The following is a 24303-nucleotide window of genomic DNA, read 5'->3' on the forward strand; positions in this document are numbered from 1 at the left end:
ATGTGGCATTCTCCAGGTAAAGTTTATTGATTCAAACCTAAGCATGTTACTAAACTGTCCCAATTAGAATCAAAAGGATAGACTTTTAAATAAAATAAAAAGTAGTTGGGTGAGCAACTGTATTCTACTTTCATAAACATGAAAACCTGTATTCAGATAGTGGTTGGTGCTGGGTTTCTGTTCTCGCGACTAAAAGGCTCAGGGGTCACTCCAGTTAAACTGGGCTAATTGGGCTGCAGGAAACAACCATACAAGAGACACAAATACCTTTTCTTTGGGGTCGCTCCTCTGACCCTAAGGGTCCACAGGAAGAAAGAGAGCAAGAACACAAGCTGACTCCTTTTATTGAGGAGAAGCTATTCAAATGAGGCAAGGGGTCAGGTTTCAGGGGGCTGAGTCTATCTTCATGATGTCCACTGTCAGCAGGTTGACTGGGTAGGCCACACCCAAGAGCACAGTAAGAGAAAGGAACACACACACAAGGCACTTCCGTGGAAAATTCTATCCTAAACAGGGCAAGGGGTTAGATTACAAAGGAACAGATGAGCATAGCTTCACCCATGAGGCTGTAGCAAGACTCACCCATGCATGAGACATTGACCCTGGAACCCAAGAAGGGTGGGGAAAGCTCTGCCACATTTCTGCGACTGAGCGCCTCAGCCCCCAGCCGGGGAGTGTGATTCAGTTATGTACAAGATTGGTCTCCCACAGGTTGGCAGCTATCCAACAAGTATACTATGGTATTGCTCTGTTTAGCCTCACATTCTATGGTCCCAGATATTCAGGAGGCTGAGGCAGGAAGATCCCTTGAGCCCAGAGTTTCAGGGCCAGCTCAATACCCTGTCCCTTTTACTTTGTATTTTTTTGGTACTGAGGATCGAACCCCCAAGGGTGCTTAACCACTGAACTACATCTCAACCATATTTATTTTGAGACAGAGTCTGGCTAATTTGCAATCTTTCTACCTTTGCTTCCTGAGTTGTTGGAATTCAGGCAAGTGCCACTACGATTAGAATGGTTGGTGTTTTAAACTTTTATTGTATTTTTTTTCTTCATAGGGTATTCACATTTTTTTGAGACAACACTTACAAATCTGGATTTTTCACATAAAAATTCAGAGATATCCACACTTAAAAAAATTAGAAAGTCTATGGGAGAGTGAAGCAGGAGTTTCTCAAATTCTAAGCCAGCCTTGAGCAACTTTAATCAGATCCTGTATCAAAATAAAATTAAAAAGAGCAGGGGTATAACTCAGTAGGAGAGCACCTGCCTACCATGTTAAAGGCCCTGGGTTCAATCCCAAGGCCCAACCCCCTTTCTACCAAATTATAAGATCTATAATGTGAGGGCCCTACACTTCCAGGTAACTGAATGGCAGCTGGCCCCCATACATGAGGTATGTGTTCTCTGGTTTATCACAGTTCCCACCATTCTGTATTATTTTTCTCAAGGGGAAGGTACAGTTTAGTTTATATATGATCTTTGCTTGCAATACTGTTTTCTTATGTTTTTCTGTTTCTAAAGTTTTATCATTTTTATGAAAGACCCAAGAGGGCCCCATTTCAAGAAAAAAAAGTAAGATGCCCACTTCTCTGTTACCTCTCTGATCCCTGTGGACTTTTGAGCTTTCAATTTTTGTTTAACTTCTTTTTTCTTTTTTTTTACTAGTGGTTACACACATAAATTGTTAAGAAGTATGATATGAACCAATATATTTTAAGACCACCAAGAAACAGTATCTATAATTATACTCTTTCATAGAAAACAAAAAAATAAATAGAGTTGGGGTATAGCTCAGTGATACAGCATCCTTGGGTATTTCATCCACAATATCAAAAAAAAAAAAAAAAAAAAAAAAAAGCTGGATCTCAGCCAGCTGAACACATTGGTTATAAATTGTCATTTCAGAGATAGCCAGGTATAACACTGTTTAATCATGATCTTTGTCCGTTAAAACAGTAAACACCATTCCATTTTTTGTTTATTGCTTTTGTGTGTGTGTGTGTGTGAGAGAGAGAGAGAGAGAGAGAGAGAGAGAGAGAGATACTGGGTATTGAACTTGGACATGCTAGTGTAAGGGTAAAAAAAATTAAAGTTAAAGTGTAAAAGACCAGGCATTATGGGGCTGGGGATGTGGCTCAAGCGGTAGCGCGCTCGCCTGGCATGCGTGCGGCCCGGGTTCGATCCTCAGCACCACATACAAACAAAGATGTTGTGTCCGCCAAAAACTAAAAAATAAATATTTAAAAAATTAAAAAAAAAAAAAAAGACCAGGCATTGTAAAGTTTCTAAGCTGCAAGGCCTGAGTTAAAAAGTAAAGGACCAGGTATTGTTAAGTTCCTATGCTACACCCCCAAAACCTGAAATTCCTGTAGCTGTTAGGACAATACCCGGAACTGCCCAGTAAATATTCCCCCTGACCATCTGGTTGTTTAATAACCTAGGACTCTGTGTGGCTAGGCACGTAGACATCGCAGGGCCTAAACCAATCAATTTGAATGTACCTCCCCCCTTAGAACTCACCTATCACTCCCGCGGGAACTGTTCCCGCCAATGAATGAACTAATCATGTTTAGGAATTGTTGTTTGATTTTCCCGCAGTGTATGATGATTTGTTAAAGGAGACTGTGATGTATGTAAAGTCCCCACCCTCCCCAAAAAGTGTACTTAAGCATTGCTCAACCCCTGTTCTGGGCTCTGGGCTGCTCTCCATTCTTGAGTGAGCACGGAGCCCCAGCACACTGGATTGGATCCTCAATAAACCCCTTTTGCTGTTGCATGAGCCTCCCTCTCTTGGTGGTCTCTTCCTCCGACGTTTGCCGGACCCTTACACTAGCTAAATTGCTCTACTACTGAGGTACATCCCCAGTCCAAGAAAATTTTTTGGCGGTGGTGGTGTTTTTTTCTGAGTTTTTGTTTATCTTTGGAATTTGGAAAGTCACCAGGATTCACTTGGAATCATCTTCAATCCCTGTCTTTCACACAATTTACATTCTATCCATCAATAAATCTTGTTGGTCCTACCTTCAAAATACAGGTAGAATCTGATTACTTCTTACTTGTTTATTGCTACCACCTCAGTTCAGGCCACATTGCCTCTCACTTGGATGACTGGGATAGCCTCCTGAAATGGCCTCACTGAATTCACCCTTGTCTTTTCTCTGCTCAAAACACACTGTTTCCGGGCTGGGGTTGTGGCTCAGTGGTAGAGCGCTTGCCTAGCATGTGTGAGGCCCGGGGGTCAATCCTTAGCACCATTAAAAATAAACAAATAAAATGAAGCTAATGTGTCCATCTACAACTAAAAAAAAATTTTCTTTTTGAGAGAGAGAAAAAATTTTTTTAATATTTATTTTTTTTTAGTTTCAGGTGGACACAACATCTTTGTTTGTATGTGGTGCTGAGGATCCAACCCGGGCTGCACGCATGCCAGGCAAGCACGCTACCACTTGAGCCACGCCCCCAGCCCCTAAAAAAAATTCTTAAAAAAAAAAAAAAAAACAACTCCCATTTCACTCAAAGTAAAAATGGAAGTCCTTACAGTGGCCAGCACAACTTTAGATCCACACAATCTGAAGTTCCCTCTACCCTACCACTGCTCTGTGACCAGACTTCTTACTGCTCTCCTCCATTCTGTTCCAGCTACAGCGGTCTCCATGCTTTTCCCAGGAGCACTCTTCCCCAGTTGCCTCAACTATTAATCATCTTCTTCAAGTCTTGCCCAAATGATACCTTTTCAATAAGGCCTTCTGTGATGACCATAAATAACAGTGTAACTGGCCCTCCAAACCATTTATTTTGAATCGACTCCTTTCTCTCTCTCTCTCTCTCTCTCTCTTTCTTTTTTTTTTTTTAAGCACACAACACAGTCTATCACATAAACTAGTAATTACTATGTTTATTATTATTTCCTCTTGCTAGAATTTAAGTTCCATGACATTAGGGACTTTTGTCCTTTTTGTTCACTGCTCTACATCTGGTAACATGAACAGCACCCCCCACATCACAGGTGCTCAAAAAATATTTGTTGAATTGAATGAATAGAACATATATAGATATCCTCTGATATCTAAATATCAGGTTTACTGATACTGTTTAGGTTACTGGTTCCTCAATCAGTAACTTGGAGTCTAAATAATCTGAGTTTATTTTTCCCAAGTAGAGGGAATTCATGGAAAATTCTCAAAACACCAGTTCCCCTTTTCATATCCAAATGAGAATCCTAAACTTTAAGAAATTGTTTATACATTTGGTTCTCTCCTCCAAGCCATTCATCTGACTCAGCTTCATGGGAATTACTTGAAGACTAAGGGATAAAAGGGGTTCCTCTTCAATTTCCAGCATCATGACAAAAAATTTTCCTTTTACAAATCTCAAATCATTTCATTAGGAAGTAGGAGAAAGAGGAGATGGGATGGGTGTGATTTGTTTACCACCTTGGCCAATTCAACATCTGTCTTATATTAACTTTTTTACAAAACAATATTTAAAATATTCCTGACTTTAAAAAAAAATGTGGTTTAAACAAACTGCATTTTCTGCCCAAAATTTCCCTTTTTGCCAAAACTCCATTATAATAACTGTAAAGGTTTTTTTTAAGTCATAAACTAACAGGAATAAAGAAATGGCAGGCACAAAATTTTGATAATTGGAATGTGAGCCCTGCACCACCTCCTGTGGAAGCCTGATGGGTATTAAGTGCTTTAATAGACCTAGAAAAACACAAATGTAAGCCAGCAACAGAAAATAGAGACAACCTGATTCACGTCACTGAACTCATAAAAGGCTCAGAGTTGGTGGCACAATATGGAATTGTGGGAAAAAGAGAGGCTAAAACTGGAAGTATAGACTGAAAAATCTGATTAGGAAATATTAAGCTATCTGAGGCCCACCTGCCCACATCCTGCCAAGCAATTCTGCTTCCTTCATTCTGGCAAAAGAATGGAGATTTATTGGACACAGGGGGTAAAAGATGGGGTCTCTTGTCTGAGAATTACCAGATTCAGTGATAGGGGTTCTATAGAAAATAAGATATATTAAATGATTTTTTTTTCAGTCTGGGAATTGAACCCAGGTAGAAGACATATGCTCTACCACTGAGTCCAGTAGCTTTTATGATAGATGTTAAGATCCTCCTGTTACCCTCTGCCATCTTAGCTTAGCTCCCAAAATACTGACAACCAAGTCTGTACCTTCCTGGTAAGAGAAGAGGCTTCTCTAAGGAGTTTGAACAGCCCAAATGAGGGAAAGAAAGCGACATCAAGTTTTCCTCAATAAAAGACTTGAGCTAGGTTACCATACACTTAAGGTCACGATCAACAAGCTCCATCCATATATTGAGCCTAGAGGCAACTCAGTATTAAATATATAAGCCCTCAACTAAGCATTGTCAGACATTAAATAAAAACAACTAATACAGAACACAGTGTTCAAAACAGACAGAAAAGAGCAACTTGGAGGAAACCCATATGATAGAGGAGAAGAAAACAAATGAAAAACTGTTACTCATGACACTGTCTCTGGGCTGAGCAGAGGTGAACGTTTCGAGGGCAGCCATCTATAACCTGTGAGCCCTGCACCACCTCCTGTGGAAGCCTGAGCCCGCTGTGCAGCTTTCTCCCTTTGTCTCATAACCATGTCCACCAAGGAGAAGGCTAATTCACCAGCTGCCTGGCTTAACAGATTCAGGAACAAGGAAAAGACTGTTCAAAAATGAGGCAGCACCAAATAGAAGTTAATGTGGAGTTAAGGAAAGCTAAGAAGGATGACCAGATGCTGAAAAGGAGAAATGTAAGCTCCTATCCTGATGTCACTTCTCCACTACAGGAAAATCATAACAACCAGGGTACTGTGAATTGGTCTGTTGATGACATTGTCAAAGGCATATACAGCAACAATTTGGAAAGCCAACTCCAAGCTACTCAAGCTACTAGGAAATTGCTTTCTCAGGAAAAACAGCCCCCCATAGACAACATAATCCCGGCTGGTTTAATCCCAAAATTTGTGTCCTTCTTGGGCAGAACTGATTTTAGTCCCATTCAGTTTGAGTCTGCTTGGGCATTTACTAACATTGCTTCTGGGACATCAGAACAGACCAAGGCTATGGTGGATGGAGGTGGTATCCCAGCATTCATCTCTCTCTTGGCATCTCCCCCTACTCACATCAGTGAACAAGCTGTATGGGCTCTAGGAAACATTGCAAGTGATGGTTCAGTTTCTGAGACTTGGTTATTAAATATGGTGCAAAAATATGGTGCAGTGGCCCCACTGCTGGCTCTTCTTGCAGTTCCTGATATGTCAACTTTAGCATGTGATTAATTACATAATCTTATCAGGACCCTTTCAAACCTTTGTTGCAACAAGAATGCTGCACCCCTGTTAGATTCTGTTGAGCAAATTCTTTCCACTTTAGTTGTTTCCTGCATCATGAGGATCTAGCAATATTAGTGGATACCTGCTGGGCTATTTCCTACCTTACTGATGGTCCAAATGAATGATTGAAATGGTTGTGAAAATAGGAGTTGTGCCCCAACTTGTGAAACTTATGAGAGCTTCTGAATTGCCAACTGTGACTCCCGCTCCAAAAGCCATAGGAAATATGGCTCGAACAGATGAGCAGACTCAGGTTGTAATAGATGCAGGTGCACTTGCCATCTTTTCCAGCCTACAAACTGACCCCAAAACTAATATTCAGAAGGAAGCTACATGGACAATGTCAAACATCACAGTTGGCCAACAGGACCAGATATAGCAAGTTGTCAATCATAGATTAGTCCCATTCCTCACTGGTGTTCTAAGGCAGACTTTAAGACACAAAAGGAAGATGTATGGGCTATGACTAATTATACAAGTGGTGGGACAGTTGAACAGATTGTATATTTCCTTCATGGTGGCGTAATAGAACCACTGATGAACCTCTTAACAGCAAAAGATAGCAAAATTATTCTGGTTATTCTGGATGCCATTTCAAATATCTTTCCGGCTTCTGAGAAACGAGTGAAACTGAGAAAACTGAGGATAATGATTGAAGAATGTGGAGGCTTGGATAAAACTGAAGTTCTACAGAACATGAAAATGAGTCTGTGTTCAAGACCTCGTTAAAACTGATAGAGAAGTATTTTTTCAGAAGAGGAAGAGGAAGATCAAAATGTTGTGCCAGAAACTACCTCTGAAGGCTATACCTTTCAAGTTCAGGAAGGGACTCCTGGGACCTTTAACTTCTAGGCTATACAACCGAGGCATAAATTTTGTTGTGTACTGTATTCGTATAAGTTTGTCTTACTGTTTCTCTACTGAGAGCTCTTTTTAAATGTGGTTTGTTATCGTAGAATTTTTTTTTTTAGAGAGAGAGAGAGAATTTTTTAATATTTATTTTTTAGTTTTCAGCGGACACAACATCTTTGTATGTGGTGCTGAGGATCGAACCCTGGCCGCGCATGCCAGGGGAGCGCGCTACCGCTTGAGCCACATCCCCAGCCCTAGAATTTTTTTTTTTAACAACAAAACTATACTTGAACATTTCCAAACTCTACATACTGTATAAAATTTGTCCTCTAAATGAGTTTCTTATTTCTATATGGAATTTCATATCTTACAGTGTCCTGTAAATAAAGATTAAATTCTATCCTTTTCTCTAAAAAAAAAAAAATGTTACTCATATCTTCAGACAGTTCATCTATTAAACAACAAAAAGATGAAACTTCAAAATGAAACATTTAGGGATAGGGATGTATTTATTAGTGGAATGCTTGCCTAGAATACATGAAGGCCTAGGTTTAGTCCCTAGCTCACTAAATAAATAAATAAAGGAAGCACTTAAAGTCTAACTTTAGAGAGCAAAAGAGATATTGGAAATTTAAATCTCAATAGTGTTTTGGAATTCAAAGTTGAGAAAATGTCCTGGAAAGATGGCAAATAGGAGCTGGGCGTGGTGGCACATGCCTATAATCCCAGCATTTTAGGAGGCTGAGGCAGGAGGATCGCTTCAGTAAAAGCAAAGGGCTAAGCACAGTGACACCCTGTTTCTAAATAAAATACAAAATAGGTCTGGGGATATGGCTCAGTGATAAAGTGACCCTGAGTTCAAGCCCTGGTCCCCCTACCACCACCCAAAACAAAGATGTCAAATAGGACAAGAAAATAAAAGAAGGTGGGAATGCCAGGAATGTAATGTAGTGGAAAAAACGCCTCTAGGTTCAATCCCCAGCACCAGGAAGACAAAAAGATACAATAAAAACAATGACCTCACCAGGCACAGTGGTGCAAGCCTGTAATCCCAGCTGCTCACAAGGCTAAGGCAGGAGGATCCTAAATTGGAGGCTAGCCTGGGCAATGTAGTAAAACGCTGGGGCAGGGGATCAATGGTAGGGCGCTCGCCTAGCACATGTGAGGCACTGGGTTCCATCCTCAGCACCACATAAAAATAAATAAATAAAATAAAGGTATAAAAATAATAATAATGAGAATGTAATTCAGTAGTAGTGCCCCTGGGCTCAATCCCCAGCACAGGAAAAAAAAAAAAAAAAAAACAGTGACATCCAACTTCTCAGTAGCAACGCTGTTGTGAAAATGTTTATTAGTATATGGTCTCAGGAAATTCCTTTGGGAGAAAATTATTTCCAACCTAGAATTCTGTAGTCAGACCAATTATCAATTAAGTGTGAAGGTAAAGGAGAAGTATTTTCAGACATAAACATATTTAAAAAAATGTTTTCTTTGTACTCTTTCTAAAAACAAGAACAGATTTATGGGCTAGGGCTGTAGCTTAATGGTAATGCACTTGCCTCGCATGTGTGAGGCACTGGGTTGGATTCTCAGCACCACATAAAAATAAATAAAGATACTGTGTATTCATCTACAACTAAAAAAAATATCTAAAAAACCTGATTTATACAAATGGAGGAATTTGGGATTGAATTGATAGCAAGACACTTAGAAAGCTAAGCAAATGAACAAATAAGATAACCCATAAAAGACAAAATGTGAAAGGAAAAGTAATCATAATATAACATTAACGCTGATAAGAATAGCATTTGCATAATCACAAGAAAGTAAATGCTCTGTATTCCTTTAGTAATACTTTAAGTATATGGAAGAAAAAGAAATGGGAAGGGTACATCTGTGACATGGTAGGGGAATGGCACAGGAGGTGGTGCAGGGCTCACAGGTTACAGATGGGTGCCCTCGAAACGTTCACCTCTGCTCAGCCCAGAGACAGTGTCATGAGACATGGTGGACATGGTTATGAGACAAAGGGAGAAAGCTGCACAGCGGGCTCAGGCTTCCACAGGAATGGCAAAAGAGAATTAAATTCTCATCTTCCTTTAAAGGAAGAAAATAGATAATGCCCATATTTTTAAAAACTATTTCATCAAAAGGGAAAACAAATCACAAAGGTATCAAACTTCTCACCAGGAACACTGGTGTTAGGAAACATAATTAGTGCCTAGACTCACTGAATGACTGAAGGAAAAAGCTATTTTCAATTTAAAACAATTTGTGAATAGAAAATGGAAAGGAGGACTGCTATTTTATATGATGCCATTTATAGGGGCCAGGTGTGTAGTTCAATGGTAAAGCACTTAACTTGCAGCCTGGGGTCCTGGGTTTTAATCCTTAGGACCACTAAATAAATAAATTAATTAAATAATACAACTTACAGAATTATGTGACTCTTTATGTGAATGTGTAACCCAGAAAAACAAATCACAAATATTTTATATAATTCTATTTGGAATACTAAATTAAAATTTAAAACTCATAATGTGTAAATAAGCTGGCTAATTATTATCCTTGCATGGATATTAAAAGCTAAATTTTTTACTTGATAAAGTAATAAATTATTAAATTAAATGTCATGAAAATATTTATTAGCATATGGTTTCAATGAATTCCAATACAAGCCAGTAATCTGAAATTTCCTAGTAACCAAAAATACCAAAAAAGTGAAATTATTTTAATAATGTATTTCCTTTAACTCAATATATCTTGTTAAAGCACAGAATTATATGAAGTAAATAAGACAACTCCATCATTTTACTCTGAAACGTCCCAGATTCCACTCATTCCTAAATATTAATTTTTCAACTTTTCCTTTCTTTTCATGAAATACGATATATTTCATTGTCCTCAGAACTACCCAGAGTCTGTATCTTTTGCTTCCAATCAGAAGAAACTTAACAATATAAAAATGAACATACCATAATTTAATCTACCTCTTTGTAATAAATACTCACATTATTTCATTTATAATATTAATAATATTACCACAAGCTGGGCAAGGTGACACATGCCAGTAGTCCCAATGACTCAGAAGTTTGAGGTAGAAGGATCACAAGTTCTAGGACAGCCTCAGCAATTAATCAACACCCTCACTTAGCAATTTAGCAAGGCCCTGTCTCAAAATAAAAAATAAAAAGAAATAGGAATGTAACTCAGTGTTACAGTGCCCCTGGGTTCAATCCCCAGTACCAAAAAAATTAATAAATAAAATAACAATAATAATAATACCACAAACATCCCTTCCAGTTTGCACATCTGCATGTTATCTTTAAGATAAATTCCCAGAGATTAAGTTGCTGAGTGAAACTGGAAATACATTGAGAAATTTGATAAATATTGCCACATTTCCCTGTAAAAAATATCATACCAGTATCATTACTCGTAAACAGGGTTAAAGATTTTGGATGCTACTTTCCCCATCTCCACTCAAAATCTGATTAATAGAGAACATTTGGTATTATCGATTGGAATTTAAAAATGGTAAATAGGAATTGAAGTACAATCTCATTAATATTAACAAGACTCCAGTAAACTGGAATTTAGTTTAGGTCTGAGGCCTCTTATTGCCATCTTGTGACTCATATACTCAGGCATTCTTGTGGAGAAATCAAAGTTAAAAAAATGAAGTTCCCCAGGCTAAGAGTACAATTTACAGAGCACATGCTTTTTTTTTTTTTTGGTAGCAGGGATTGAAAAGCAAAAGCAGGGGTACTTTTACCACTGAGCCACGTCCCCAGTCCTTCTTTCTTTCCTCTCCCCCTCCTCCTCCTCCTCCTCTTCTTCTTCTAGATGGACACAGTATCTTTATTTATTTTTATGTGGTGCTGAGGATCAAACCAATATATCACACATGTGAGGCAGGCACTCTACCACTGAGCCACAACCCCAGCCCTATTTCTTATATTTTTATTTTTAGAGAACAGGGTTTCCCTGAGTTGCTATGGGCCTCCCTAAATTGCTGAGGCTGGCTTTGAACTCAACAGGTTCTCCAGCCTTAGCCTGTTAGCCACCTTGCACAGATAGATTATGTGCTTTCATGCACAAGGCCCTGGGTGTGGTCTCCACTTTTCCTGTGCCAAATAAATAAATAAATAGGGGCTGGGGATGTGGCTCAAGCGGTAGCGCGCTCGCCTGGCATGTGTGCGGCCCAGGTTGGATCCTCAGCACCACATACAAACAAAGATGTTGTGTCCGCCGAGAACTAAAAAATAAATATTAAAAAATTCTCTCTCTCTCTCTCTCTCTCTCTCTCTCTCCCCCCCACTCTCTCTTTAAAAAAAAATAAAATAAAATAAAAAATAATAAATAAATAAATAAAAATTAAAGAAAGAAAAAAGAAAAGAAATTCTCCCTTCTATAATAAAGTCCCAAATTTGATCCTCCCCAATTTCTATTGGACCTGATGAGTCTGGTTTCTACTAACAGTAGCTAAATCTCAAGTTTCTCCTTCCCAAATGGTGGAGCCCCTGTGAAATACCTCCAAAGTGAAACTAATCCCCCCTGTGATCAACGAAGGAGACATTCTATGTGATGAATGCACTCAGAGATCCATGACAAAGAAGAGCATAAGCAATTCTGAAGGATTCTTCTTGTTGAGGAATAAAACTGGTCTGTTTTTCACATCTGGTTTGAAAAAGAATTGACTGGGGGCTGGGGATGTGGCTCAAGCAGTAGCGTCCTTGCCTGGCATGCGTGCGGGCCGGGTTCGAGCCTCAGCACCACATACAAACAAAGATGTGTGTCCGCCAAGAACTAAAAAATAAATATTAAAAAAAAAAAAAAAAAAAGAAAAGAAAAAAGAATTGACTGGGGACTGGAAGAGCTCTGCTTCATTGTTAATTTTCTGGCCCACTGGGTGGATAGGTAAATAAAGTCCTGATTCCTGCTGCCAATGGCTATATCAAAATATGTTCCTTGAAGCAGTTAGCTAGAAAGGTGAGATGTTGGCTCCCTGTTACATAGTTACTGAGACCAGGATATATTTCAAAAGTATAAATATACCATTTTACTTCCCCAGTTGAAGACTTGTGATGATTCATCATTGCCCAAATCACAAAGTCTACATTTCATAATGCAACTTTTAAAGCCGTTTGCAATCTAATCTAAACCTTTTTTAAAAAATATTTATTTTTTAGCTTTAGGTGGACACAATATCTTTATTTTATTTTTATGTGGTGCTGAGGATCAAACCCAGTGCCTCACGCATGCCAGGCTAGCGCACTCTACTTGAGCCATATCCCTAGCCCTTTAAACCTTTTTTAACCTCTTTCCTTATTCCCATCCTACCTCTTACCATATTCCCCTATTTTTATTTACTTTTCCCCCTGATACTGGGGATCAAATCTGGAGCCTTTTGCATGCTAAGCAAGCACTCTGCCACTGAACCATACCCTTCAGTCCCAGTATTTTTTGAGACCTGATCTCCAACTATGCTAAAAATTTGGCCATTGCCTAATAAGGTAGTATATGATGAGTCATGCTCCCTGTGCTCTTGACACATATTACCAATGTTGAGAACACCTATTTATCCTGAATTACTTAGAATACATCCTGCCTGAGCTGTCAGGAAGCTTAAAGTTAAATTTGTTGCTACTCACTAAACTTATTCTTGCTAGTCTAATTCTTACTAGCCTAATTCTCTTTTCCATTTCTTTTGACCATGTCTTTAGATTTCAGACTTAAGACTACTTTTGTGTGTGTGTGTGTGTGGTCCTGGGGGCTGATCCCAGGGGTGCTCTGTCACTGAGTTACATCCCTAGTCCTTTTTATTTTTTAATTCCAAGATAGGGTCTCACTAAATTGCTGAGAATCTTGATAAGATTATATATATATATATATATATATATTTTTTTTTTTTAAGGAATACCAGGGCTGGGGCAATAGCTCAGTTGGTAGAGTGCTTGCCTCACATGCACAAGGTGCACAAGGCCCTGGGTTTTATCCTCAGCACCACACACACACACACACAAGGAATACCTCTGAGCAAGGCACAGTGGCACATGCCTGTAATCCTAACATCTCAGGAGGCTGAGGTAGGAAGATAGCAATTTCAAAGCCAGCCTCAGCAATTTAGTGGGCCTACGCAAGTTAGCAAGACCCTGTCTCGAAGTTTAAAAAATAAAAAAGGGCTGGGGATGTGGTTTGGTGGTTAAACAGCCTGGGTTCAATCCCAGGTAGGAAAAAGGCAAAAAAAAAAAAAAAAAAAAAAAAAGGAATACAATACCTCTGTGTGTGGTGGCCCAAACCTATAGTCTCAGCTATTTGGGAGGAGGATCACTTGAACCTAGGAGTTTAAGGTTAGCCTGAACAACATACAGAGACCTTGTCTGGAAAAAATACATGCTGTTGTTCAGTTACCAAATGGGGCTGGAGGTGTACCTTGGTGGTTGGTAGAGCACTTGCTTAGCATGTGGGGGGTCTGGGTTTAATCCCCAGAACCACAAAAATAAATTAATTAAGATAATGATAAGTACTTAAGTGTATAAACTGTGCAGTTCTGGATACTTCCCTAGTCTACTCCCCAGAAATAGCTACTGGTAAATGTAATACATACATTTCCAGATTTTTAATATAAACAACTGAAAGTCTTACATTGTTGGTGGGAATATAAACTGGCACACCATGTTGGAAAATTGTTGGGCAGCGTCTATCAAAACAAAAAATACATGCCACACACACATACACACATACACACACACAACATACACACTCATGTTTCATTCCCAGGTATATGCTTAGCAGAAATATAGACACGTGTGAACTAAAAAAAATACATAAAAGAAGTGTCCATAGAAGTTTTATTCCTAGTAGTCCCAGTTGGAGAATAGATAAATAAAATTGTGGTATGTTCACAAACAATAATGATCGCAGAAACGAGACACAAAAGAAAATGTACTGTATGGTTATATTTATATAAAATTCAAAACAGGCAAAACTAATCTATGATGATAGACAGGAGTGGTTACGTCTGAGGACTTGGTTGTGAATAGAAGGGTACATGAAGAGGCATCTGGGCTATTAATAGGTATAATTGCTTTATAATAATTTATTGAACCAAATGCAGATCCAGAATCTTGCATTGGATGGACGTTTACTTATTTATTTAATCATTTCCCTACTGATTGGACATTTATTCTTATTGTAATGCTGCTCTAAACAATTTTGTACATATCTTCTTACATCTGTATAAATATATCCATGTGTTGCTTTACATAGGGAGATATGTTCTGAGAAATGTGTTTTTGGGCCATTTTGTCATTGTGCGTACATCATAGATTACACTTACACAAACTTAGACACTGTCATGTCACTAAGTGATATAATTTTGTGGGACCAACATTGTTCAATCATTGACCAAAATATCATTAAGTGGCACATGACTTTGAAAAGAGTACTTGTGGCTCTGAAAGCAATATATGTTATAAATGTTGATGGGCATTGTCATATAACCTACAAAAATTCTATGTCAATTTGTATCTTCACCTGTAGTTTAGAATTGCCAATTTTTATAACCTAGAAATTTGCTGGTACAAGTCTTTTAAATGCTGTCTCTCTAGTAGTTGAAAATATTTTCTCCCTGCTGCCTCCATTCATACTTTTAAATTGCTGAAGTGAAAAACTTTCCATGTTCTTAGTTGTTGTTATTTTTAAGGAGCTTCTTATTTATGTCTTTTTCTTCCTCCTCACAGAACTTGTAATGTTTCAAACATAAGTTAAGAATACTGGGTAGGGGGCTAGGGATATGGCTTAAGTAGTAGCACGCTTGCCTGGCATGCGTGAGCACTGGGTTTGATCCTCAGCACCACATTAAAATAAACAACAACAACAAAAAAAGAATACTGGATAGGTGTGGTGGCACACACCTGTAATCCCAGTCACTCTGGAGATGAGGAAGGAGGATGGCAAGTTCGAGTCCTGCCTCAACAACTTAGGGAGACCCTGTTTCAAAGTAAAAAATAAAAAAACACTGGGAAGGGCTAGGGTTGTATCTCAGTGGTAGAGCACTTGCCTCGCATGTGTGAGGCCCTGGGTACGGTCCCCAGGACAACATAAAAATAAACAAATAAAAATAAAGATATTGTGTCCATCTACATCTAAAAAAAATATTAAAAAAAAGAAGTACTGGGAATGTAGGGCAATGGTAGAGTACCCCTCGATTCAATCCCTAATAACACACACACACACACAAAAAACACACATACACTTACAAATTATTTTTCTTGGATTGTCATTTGGAGTGTGTTTTTATTTATGGTGATTACATGGCCTAAAAAACAACAAAAATTAATTTTTATGCATAATGTTTCTTGTTTTTAATGTTTTCTAGTGTCTTTTCCAACTTAAAGCTAATCAAGTTTTTCAGAATTTGTCTTATGCTGACAATTTTATATCAGTTTTTTCAGGAACACAGTGTACTCTATGAATATTCTAGGGGGAGGAGATCAAGGTAATATTGGACAAGTCCTTCCCACACATCCTGGGTTAGCCTCCTGGACACTGGTCTGGGGCAAATAAGACAAGCTGTCTTGCTTCTCAAGGCTGTCATGAATGCCTCTTTGATACAAGCCTCTGAAGCCTTTGAAATGGGTCAAGGCAGAATATTTACTTTTTATATCAGCCACATTACACACAAAATGAAATGTCACAACGTTTTTAATACTGTTACATTTTCAAATCTAGCATATTAGATAATGCCACCCAAATAACACTGCTTCAGTTATTTTTTTAAAGATCATAATACTTGAAATTTAACAGTGTGATCCCTTGCCTTTATGTTTGAAGAGAAATTGATGTTCCCAAAATGAATCTTCCTTTCTTCTCTTCCAAAGAAACATTACAATCCCCAAATTTCTCCTTTCCCAATTCTTCCTTTACCAGAGTGTAGCTGGAAAGGGCTCATCCAGATGAAAGCTTATTGTCAGGGTTGTTTTTTTTTGGACAACCGCAGCTCTGTCCATCTTCTATTAAGACCCATGGTGATTCTTCCAGCTCTTCCCGGGATGTTCCAGCCCAATCCTGTACATTTCCTGAGTTCTAGAAGGACAGAAGAAAATATTGCACAATCTCTTAAACTACAAAACTTCATTTTCCAAGCAAGAGTGATTTTTCTGCAATGTAGTAGCAATCTTAATCTAAAGTCTAGGTACCCATTGCTGGGGCACAGGAACTTCTTTGTTTCAGATCTGCTGAGAGTTTTATCAGTCCATTCCAGATATTTAGAGCACATCATATGTGAAATTAAAATTCCATTGGGAGGGGACTGGGGCTGTAGCTGTAGCTCAGTGATAAAGCACTTGCCTCACATATGTGAGGCATTGAGTTTGATCCACATAAAAATAAATAAAGATACTGTGTGTCTATCTACAACTAAAAAAAAAAAAAAATTAAACTGGGAGGCACTGAGGGTATGCTCAGTGGTAGAGTACTTGCCTAAAATGCACAAGGGCCTGGGTTCAATTCCCAGCATCATTAACTAACTAAATAAATAAAATAAAGCTGGGTGTGGCACACACCTTTAATCTCAGTGATAGGAAGTCTGAGGCAAAAGGATCATAAGTTTGAGGCCATCCTCAGTGATTTAGCAAGACTCTATCTCAAAATAAAAAAGGGCTGTGAATATAGCTCAGTAGTAAAAAGCCCCTGGCTTCAATCCCATAACCAAAATAATAAAAATAGCAAGAAGAACATGAGAATAATTTAATTGGGAGAAGGCCCACAATAAGAAGTATGACAGTAAGGTTCACATGGCCTCAGAAGAGAGATTCATCCCATATATAAACTTCCATTTGTCCCTGACGATAATAGCTCCTGCATGACTTTTGTCTTTTTTTTTTTTAATGATCCCTTCTCTCCAGCAGCCAAAACATAAGACCAACAAATGCTCCTACCCCAGAATTTAAATGCTGCACAAGTGATGAAAAGATGAAGTGATGGTCAGAACTCACTCATAAGAGGGGTTGTATCAGTGTCTGGCCACAGCAGGGACAGTAAACATTTTTTTGTCTTCATATTTTTTATTGGTGCATTATAATTATACATAATGGTGGGATTCATTGTTACATATTTGTACCTGCACACCAGTAAACACTTCTTGATAAAAGACAGCTGCAGTGATTCCTGTTTCTTGGGCCTGCATTGTCTTGGCCTTGGTTCATTTTCTGACTTTGATTCCTCAGTGTTGAATTGATGTTATGAGCCCAAATATCTTTCCACCAAGAATACAAAAGGTAAAAAATTCCACCAAGAATACAAAAGCTAAAAGATACCCCCAAAGAAGGGAGATTGACACTGAATAGTCAAAAACTGTAATAAATGGTTCACTACATCTTCCTACTTTCCTTTAGTGTTATTTCCATATATTTAAAACTTCTGAGTTTCCATTACACCTTTGATTTCTCTATTCCTGACACCCCGGTGCTGAGGAGAGTCATAGGATGTGGCCTCCACTCTTGTTTGGGATTTGATTCCACATACTTACAATGGGCATCTGTTGAAGAGTTTGTTTTCCCTGCAGTGTTATCTCTGCTGCTTCTACAACCCTCTACTGCTGTGGGTGTTATAGTGGCTTCATCCTATTCCTTAGAGTTGCAATTTCTGCTTTGTGGGTGAGTTCTCCTTTTATTTACATTCCTGGACCCACTGAAAAATTTCTCCTACACCAGTTCAGTGTTCAAAAAGCCAGCCCAAGATTTGAATTTTATGTTGTTTATTCTTTGTGTGATGCTGGGATCAAAACCAAAGCTTTGCACATGATAGGCAAAAGACTCTTCAGCGCTCTTCCAGAAGAATTAGTTCTAAACCTCCTATTGCTTTGGGAAAGTGGGTGAAGGGTGAGAACATCACTGTGGAATGTCAGGAATGAAAGATGGTACATTTTGGTTCTTAAGTTCAAAAGCTGTTTGTGTATCATGAAGCAAAAAAAAAAAAAATTAAGAAAGTAGATAAGGGGCTGTAGGCATAGGCCAGGCATGTGATAGAGCCTAGCATGCATGAGTCCCTGGGTTTGACACAGAATCCCACCCACTACACACAGAGAGAATTATAGAAAAGTTGTATTTTATATACACCAGAACTTGCAGGATCCTGAGAGTGAGCACCTGTTTACTTACATTGTACATATAAGTACCTCAATTACCTCACCCTAGTTCCATTCAGCTGTGCTTTCTATTTGCTGTTTTCACAAGGTACTTTTTTTTTAACCATTTCAAATTTATTATATGGACATTAAATGGACAGCCAGAATAACTATTAGATTCACAGGGTGACTTTTAACATTTTCCCAAACTATGGCTTTCTCTGAGGGAGATCAAACTACTTCAGAGATTATTCCAACTACTGAACTCACACTTTGTAAAATCTTAGATAGGCCCCAAACATCCTCTCTATTTTTCATATACATTCCTTTCATTTCTAAGATCACAGGTACCCTCACATTCTGAGAACCTCAAGTCTACCCTCTGTCAGTTCTGTATAAAAAGTTTATTGTCAGCCTAGATGACACCTGAATCTCTAACTCACTAAGGGCTATCAACAGAAATCTCTATTACATTCTAACAATTCATATTTCTTCTATACTAACAAGGGTTCTTAAAGAGGATTTTTTTTTCTATGCCATGGCATTTATTGCTTTCCTTTTCATTCAAACATTAATGGCACTATTAGGACTTTCTATGAAACCAGCAAGTAGTTTATTTTTTTGTTGGTGCTTTATAGTTGTACATAATGATGGATTTGTTGTTACATATTTGTACATGAACACAATATAACAATATAATTTAGTCAATATCACTCCCCAGCACTCCCCCTCCCTCTACTTCTCCCAATCCCTAGGGGATTGTTTCTTCATAAAGGACACACCTATCTGAAACTAGATAATCAAATTTACAACTTTGGAACATTATCCAGTTAAGCAAGAGCACATCTTGCGACATAATTTTATGCATTCTAGTTTGGAAACGCCCCCTGGTGGACAAACTAGTATAGTTAACATTATAACAACCAGGGCTGAGGGTGTAGCTCAGTAGAGAGCACTTGCTTACAGTCCCCTGATAATCATTAGAGCGAGCCCAGAGGGTTAACATGCCCTCCAGTTGGGTCTACTCCATTATGAAAACCAGCCAAAATAGACTGTGATAACTTCACCACCTTTTACTCTTGGCTTTTCTGCTGCCCTACCTTAAAAAAAAAAATCACGATACAATCATTAATAGAAAAATATTCAGGGGTTAAGAGCCCATGGGTTCAATTTCCCAATACCAAGAAGAGAGAGAGAGAGAGAGAGAGAAATATTTATTGTTCCAATTCATGTTATTATGCTGTCCAAGTTATTAGCTACTATAATGGCGAAATATTTTGGGAAAATGCATGGGAGCGGTAATGAACCTATGCAATGACAGGAAGTAAGTAATTAGTATGTCCATTCTCCAGCAGCACATAATACTTAATCCCCACTGGAAAAAGTGTTTTTAATGTATATATATTTAGTTGTAGTTGGACACTATATTTTTATTTTATTTATTTATCCTTATGTGGTGCTGAGGATCGAACCCAGCGCCTGGCACATGCTAGGTGAGCGTTCTACTGCGCAGCCACAATTTCAGCCCCAACAGGAAAATTATTAAACCAAAATTCCATATATCAAACAAGAATGCAGTAGGTATGTTATTATTTGAAAAAAGTAAAAATTTTATAAAATAAATATATAGTTATATATATTAATCTCTTTTAATATATTTTTTAATTTTTAAAAAATATTTATTTCTTTTAATTGTACACAGTATCTTTGTTTTATTTATTTATTTTTGTGTGGTGCTGAGGATCAAACCCAAGGCCTCGCATGTGCTAGGCTAGCGCTCTACAGCTGAGCCACAACCCCAGCCCCTATTTTTAAAATTTTTAGTTAAATTATTTTGTTTACTTGTGTTTATGTGGTGCTGAGGATCAAATCCAGTGCCTCATGTGTACAAAGCAAGTGCTCTGCCACTGAGCCACAAACCCAGCCCTATATATTAATCTTTAAAAACAATTTTTTTAGTTGTAGGTGGGCACAATACCTTTATTTTACTTTTTTTTTTTAACATGGTGGTGAGGATCAAACCCAGTACCTCACATATTACCACTGAGCTACAGCTCTAGCCTGTACCCCCCAACACAATTATTTATTTATTTATATGTATATTCATGACTGTTTCTTTCTCCCCAACCCTAAGGGCCACAATTATCTATAGTCAATGAGACAAATCAGGTTATTTAACTTGTGGTGGCCCTGTGTGCAATGGCTGCATACAGTAGACTCTTCGGTAGCATACACAGCTTTAATGGGTATCCTAAGGGACCTTAGAGACAGTCCTTCCTATTGTACATTCATGCCTCTGATCTTCTGCTTTTCCCAGTCTAGGCTCCAGACAAGTATGCAGGTGCCTTTGAGAAGCCCAAGGCACAGTGGCAAGGATTTACTTTGGCCAACCCATAGTATCCATCAGCACCAAGCTGAAAAACAAGCAGCATATGATGGAGGCCCTAAATAGGGCCAAGTTCTATTTCCATGGCTACCAGGAGATCCACATTTCAAAAAAGTAGGGGTTTACCAAGTTCAATGCAGATGAATTTGAAGACGCTACTGAGAAGCAGCTTATCAATGATGTGTATAGGGTCAAATACTTCCCCAATTGCAGTCTCCTGGTCAAATAGCAGGCCCTGCCCTCATGAGAATTCCACTGTGATACCCTCTCCTAAATCATGCCCACTGATAAATTTTACTTCCTTTCAAAAAAAAAAAAAAAAACAAAACAAAGATAGCAATTAAAAACTCTGGAAATCTTTTCAACAAAGCTAGGAAGCCTCAAACAGAGAAAGCTTACAGAATGGATCCTTAAAACCTTTTTTTTTTTTTTTTTTTTGGTACTGGAGATTGAACTTTACCACTCAGTCATACACAATCCCAGTCCTTTTTATTTTAAGACAGGGTCTCACTAAGTTGCTTAGGGCCTCATTAAGTTGCTGAGGTTGGACTTGAACTTGTGATCCTCCTCTTCAGCATCCCAAGTCGTTGGAATTAGGCGTGTGCCACTGTGTTTTGTTCCTTTTTTTATTTTTCCAAAGATTCACATATTTATTACTGAACCAACTGAACTGGGTACTATGATGCTTTCATACCTAAAGAAAGATTAGCTTCCCAGGTAACTATGCCCATCTGTCCTAACAGTGATGATATTTTCAGCTTGACATGGAAAGTTGATCAGGACCATGATACAGCATAAATACATGATACAGCATCTCATGTGGAATTCCTTGTAGACCCAGGTTGATTTTCCTCCACTGTCTCCTCTTGGAGTTGTACCTGATTTTATTAGCAGTTTCCATCTGAATCCATTGGGGAATGGAATGATTTTGCTTTTGTTTCTTGGTTAGGAATTTGTTGATCCTGAAAGCCTTGTGAGAAGACGCAGTGAGGGATGGAATCAAGCACACACATCATGACAACAGGAAAAAGCCCTGAAATAATCTGTTTTTGTTTTTGTTTTGGTACTGGGGATTGAACCCAGGGGCACTTAACCACTGAGCCATATCCCCAACCCTTTTTATTTAGATAAAGGGCCTTGCTAAATTGCTGAGGCTGGCTTTGAATGTGCCCTCCTACCTCCTGAACTGCTGGGATTACAGGTGTGTGCCACCTCACTGGGCTATATTTCCATTTTTTATCTCCTCTGTTTTCAATATGATGTTGCCATCCTGTCCTTCCTGTTTCTCAAGCAAACCTGCCTATCCCTGTCTTAGGATTTTTGGAGTAGCTGTTCCTTCCGCCCAGAACACTTTCCTTCTATGGTTTCATGTGGCCGGCAGCTTCTTGTTATTCAAAACTCAATGCAACTATCACTTCCTCAAAGTAGCCAGTGTGCATGAAAGTGCTGGCACATGCACACACACACACACACGCACACACACACACACACACCCATCACATGAACATATCACCATGGTTTATTTTCTTCATAGCAGATATGGATTTATCTATTTAATTTTCCCACTTGTTTATAGATCATTTATTTCCTCTCCAGTTAGAACCCAAGATACAAGTAAAAATAGATACTCAAATTACTGGTTAATAAGTCTCATTTTGCTGATTAATAAATCTATTTTTCTTTTTTGCCTGTTTGGGATTGATAATATTTTTCTGAACTCATGCTTAAGATCAATACAGACTTTTCACAGAGGCTGCTCAGCCAGCCAGGAAATGGGAAATTAGCATCTCCTTCTGTATACATATATCAAAAGGGAAGGATTGAGCTAGAGCATTCAAAAGAATGATCCAGGGGCTAGAGTTGTGGCTTAGTGGTGGGGCACTTGCCTAGCATGTATGGGGCCCTGGGTTCAGTTCTCAGCACCGCATATAAATGAACTAATAAAATAAAGATCCATCAATATCTAAAAAAATATATTTTTTTTAAAAAAGAATGAGCCATGTAGAAGTATGGAATCTGGATAAACTATTAACTTCTGCATGTTCTGTGAATAAAATAGAAAATGTCCAATATGAATTCTGCTTGGAGTAGAGTAATGTGGGGGTTGAATGGGTAGTGATGTTGAGCAAGGAAGGGAAAAATAAATTATGTCCTGGGGAGTTAGTATACTGGGCCTATTGTGTTATTTCTGATCATCTTGACACATCATAGAATGAAAGAACTTCTTTAAGAACAAAAATTTAAGGAGAGAAGAGACTTAGGCCTATCTGACAAATCAAGTTTCATTGGGAATGTTGATGGAAAGGTGACTCCAGCATGCAGTGCCTAGAAGCCTTGCTAACTGTGCAGACTTTGATGAAAGCGACTGAGAGGTAGAGGGTCTATTAAAAGGGCCCATCCTGGAGCACTCAGAGGCAAAAAGAAAACCTAGTCTCCACATCCTCATTTGACAAAGAATTGACTATGAAATTTCTCCCCCACACCTTCCCAGTCTATTTTCTGCTCTAAGGATATGAAAATAGAGACCCAATGCTCACATATGGGGATTCAGCTCTACCCCCAGACAATTTGGTTACATCCTACACTCAAAATTAGTTTCCTTCCACATAGAATCAAAACTTCCAAATTAGCAGTCATTATCTTTTTTTCCCCAGTACTGGAGCTTGAACTCAGGGTTACAGTCATTCGCATTAAAAGGCAATGCCTGCCTTTTTTCAGCCATTGTGGTGCAAGCACTGAATTTGGTTTCTCACCATGTCTTCTCATAAGACTTTCAGGTTCAAGAGATTTTTGGCCAAGAAACAAAAGCAAAATCGTCTTATTCCCAGTGAATTAGAATAAAAACTGGTAATAAAATCAGTTGCAATTCCAAGAGGAGACACTGGAGAAGAAACAAGCTGGGTCTATAAGGAATGACAGGAAATGGCACACGTATTTATCAAGGCTGTGATCATCTTGTCATCATGTCCACCAAAAAATGTCTGTACTCTCTGAACAGTTGGGGAAATTTAATTGGGAATGTGTGCTTTCTTTGGTGTCACAGCTGGAGTACTGGTTTTGGTTGGTTTGCTAATAAATATGTGAAACATTTGAACTGCAAAAAAAAAAAAAAAAAAAGGCAATACCCTAGGGCTGAGGCTGGGGCTCAATGGTAGAACACATGCCTGGCATGCGTGAGGCACTGGGTTCGATCCTCAGCACCATGTAAAATAAAATAAAGATATTGTGTCCACCTAAAACTAAAAAATAAATATTAAAAAAAAGGCAATGTCTTAGTCAGGCTTGGTATTGCATGCCTATAATCCCAGTAAATCAGGAGGATCACAAGTTCCAGGCCAGCCTTTATACCCTGTCTCAAAATAAAAATAAAAAAGCACTGGGGATGTAGCTCAGTAGTAGAGAACCCCTGGGTTCAATTTCCCAGTAGCACACATGTGTACACATACACATACACACACACCCTAAAGCTGTCCAAGAAAGAATATCTTTACAAATGTATAACATGAAAGTGATATGAAGACTAGTCAAGAGTAAGTTTCAGAGTGAGTAGCTATGGATATAA

General features: G+C 38.5%; 1 protein-coding gene and 3 pseudogenes across 1 annotated transcript; 3 read left to right on the forward strand and 1 right to left on the reverse strand.

Moving 5' to 3' along the window:
* Window positions 1-5635: 5635 nt before the first annotated feature.
* On the forward strand, window positions 5636-7224 carry LOC114104194 (importin subunit alpha-1 pseudogene; annotated as a pseudogene).
* A 13277-nt stretch (window positions 7225-20501) lies between these two features.
* On the forward strand, window positions 20502-20628 carry LOC114104299 (small nucleolar RNA SNORA70; annotated as a pseudogene).
* An 867-nt stretch (window positions 20629-21495) lies between these two features.
* On the reverse strand, window positions 21496-21732 carry LOC114104233 (large ribosomal subunit protein eL39-like; the record flags this gene model as incomplete). The annotated part of the gene is made up of 1 exon (XM_034637213.1): window positions 21496-21732. A coding segment is annotated over one exon (237 nt), but the record flags the coding sequence as incomplete, so codon positions are not given.
* Window positions 21733-23495: 1763 nt separating this feature from the next.
* On the forward strand, window positions 23496-23650 carry LOC114104197 (large ribosomal subunit protein eL39-like; annotated as a pseudogene).
* Window positions 23651-24303: the final 653 nt, after the last annotated feature.

This window comes from Marmota flaviventris, chromosome 17, assembly GCF_047511675.1.
Source record: "Marmota flaviventris isolate mMarFla1 chromosome 17, mMarFla1.hap1, whole genome shotgun sequence".
Classification (NCBI taxonomy): domain Eukaryota; kingdom Metazoa; phylum Chordata; class Mammalia; order Rodentia; family Sciuridae; genus Marmota; species Marmota flaviventris.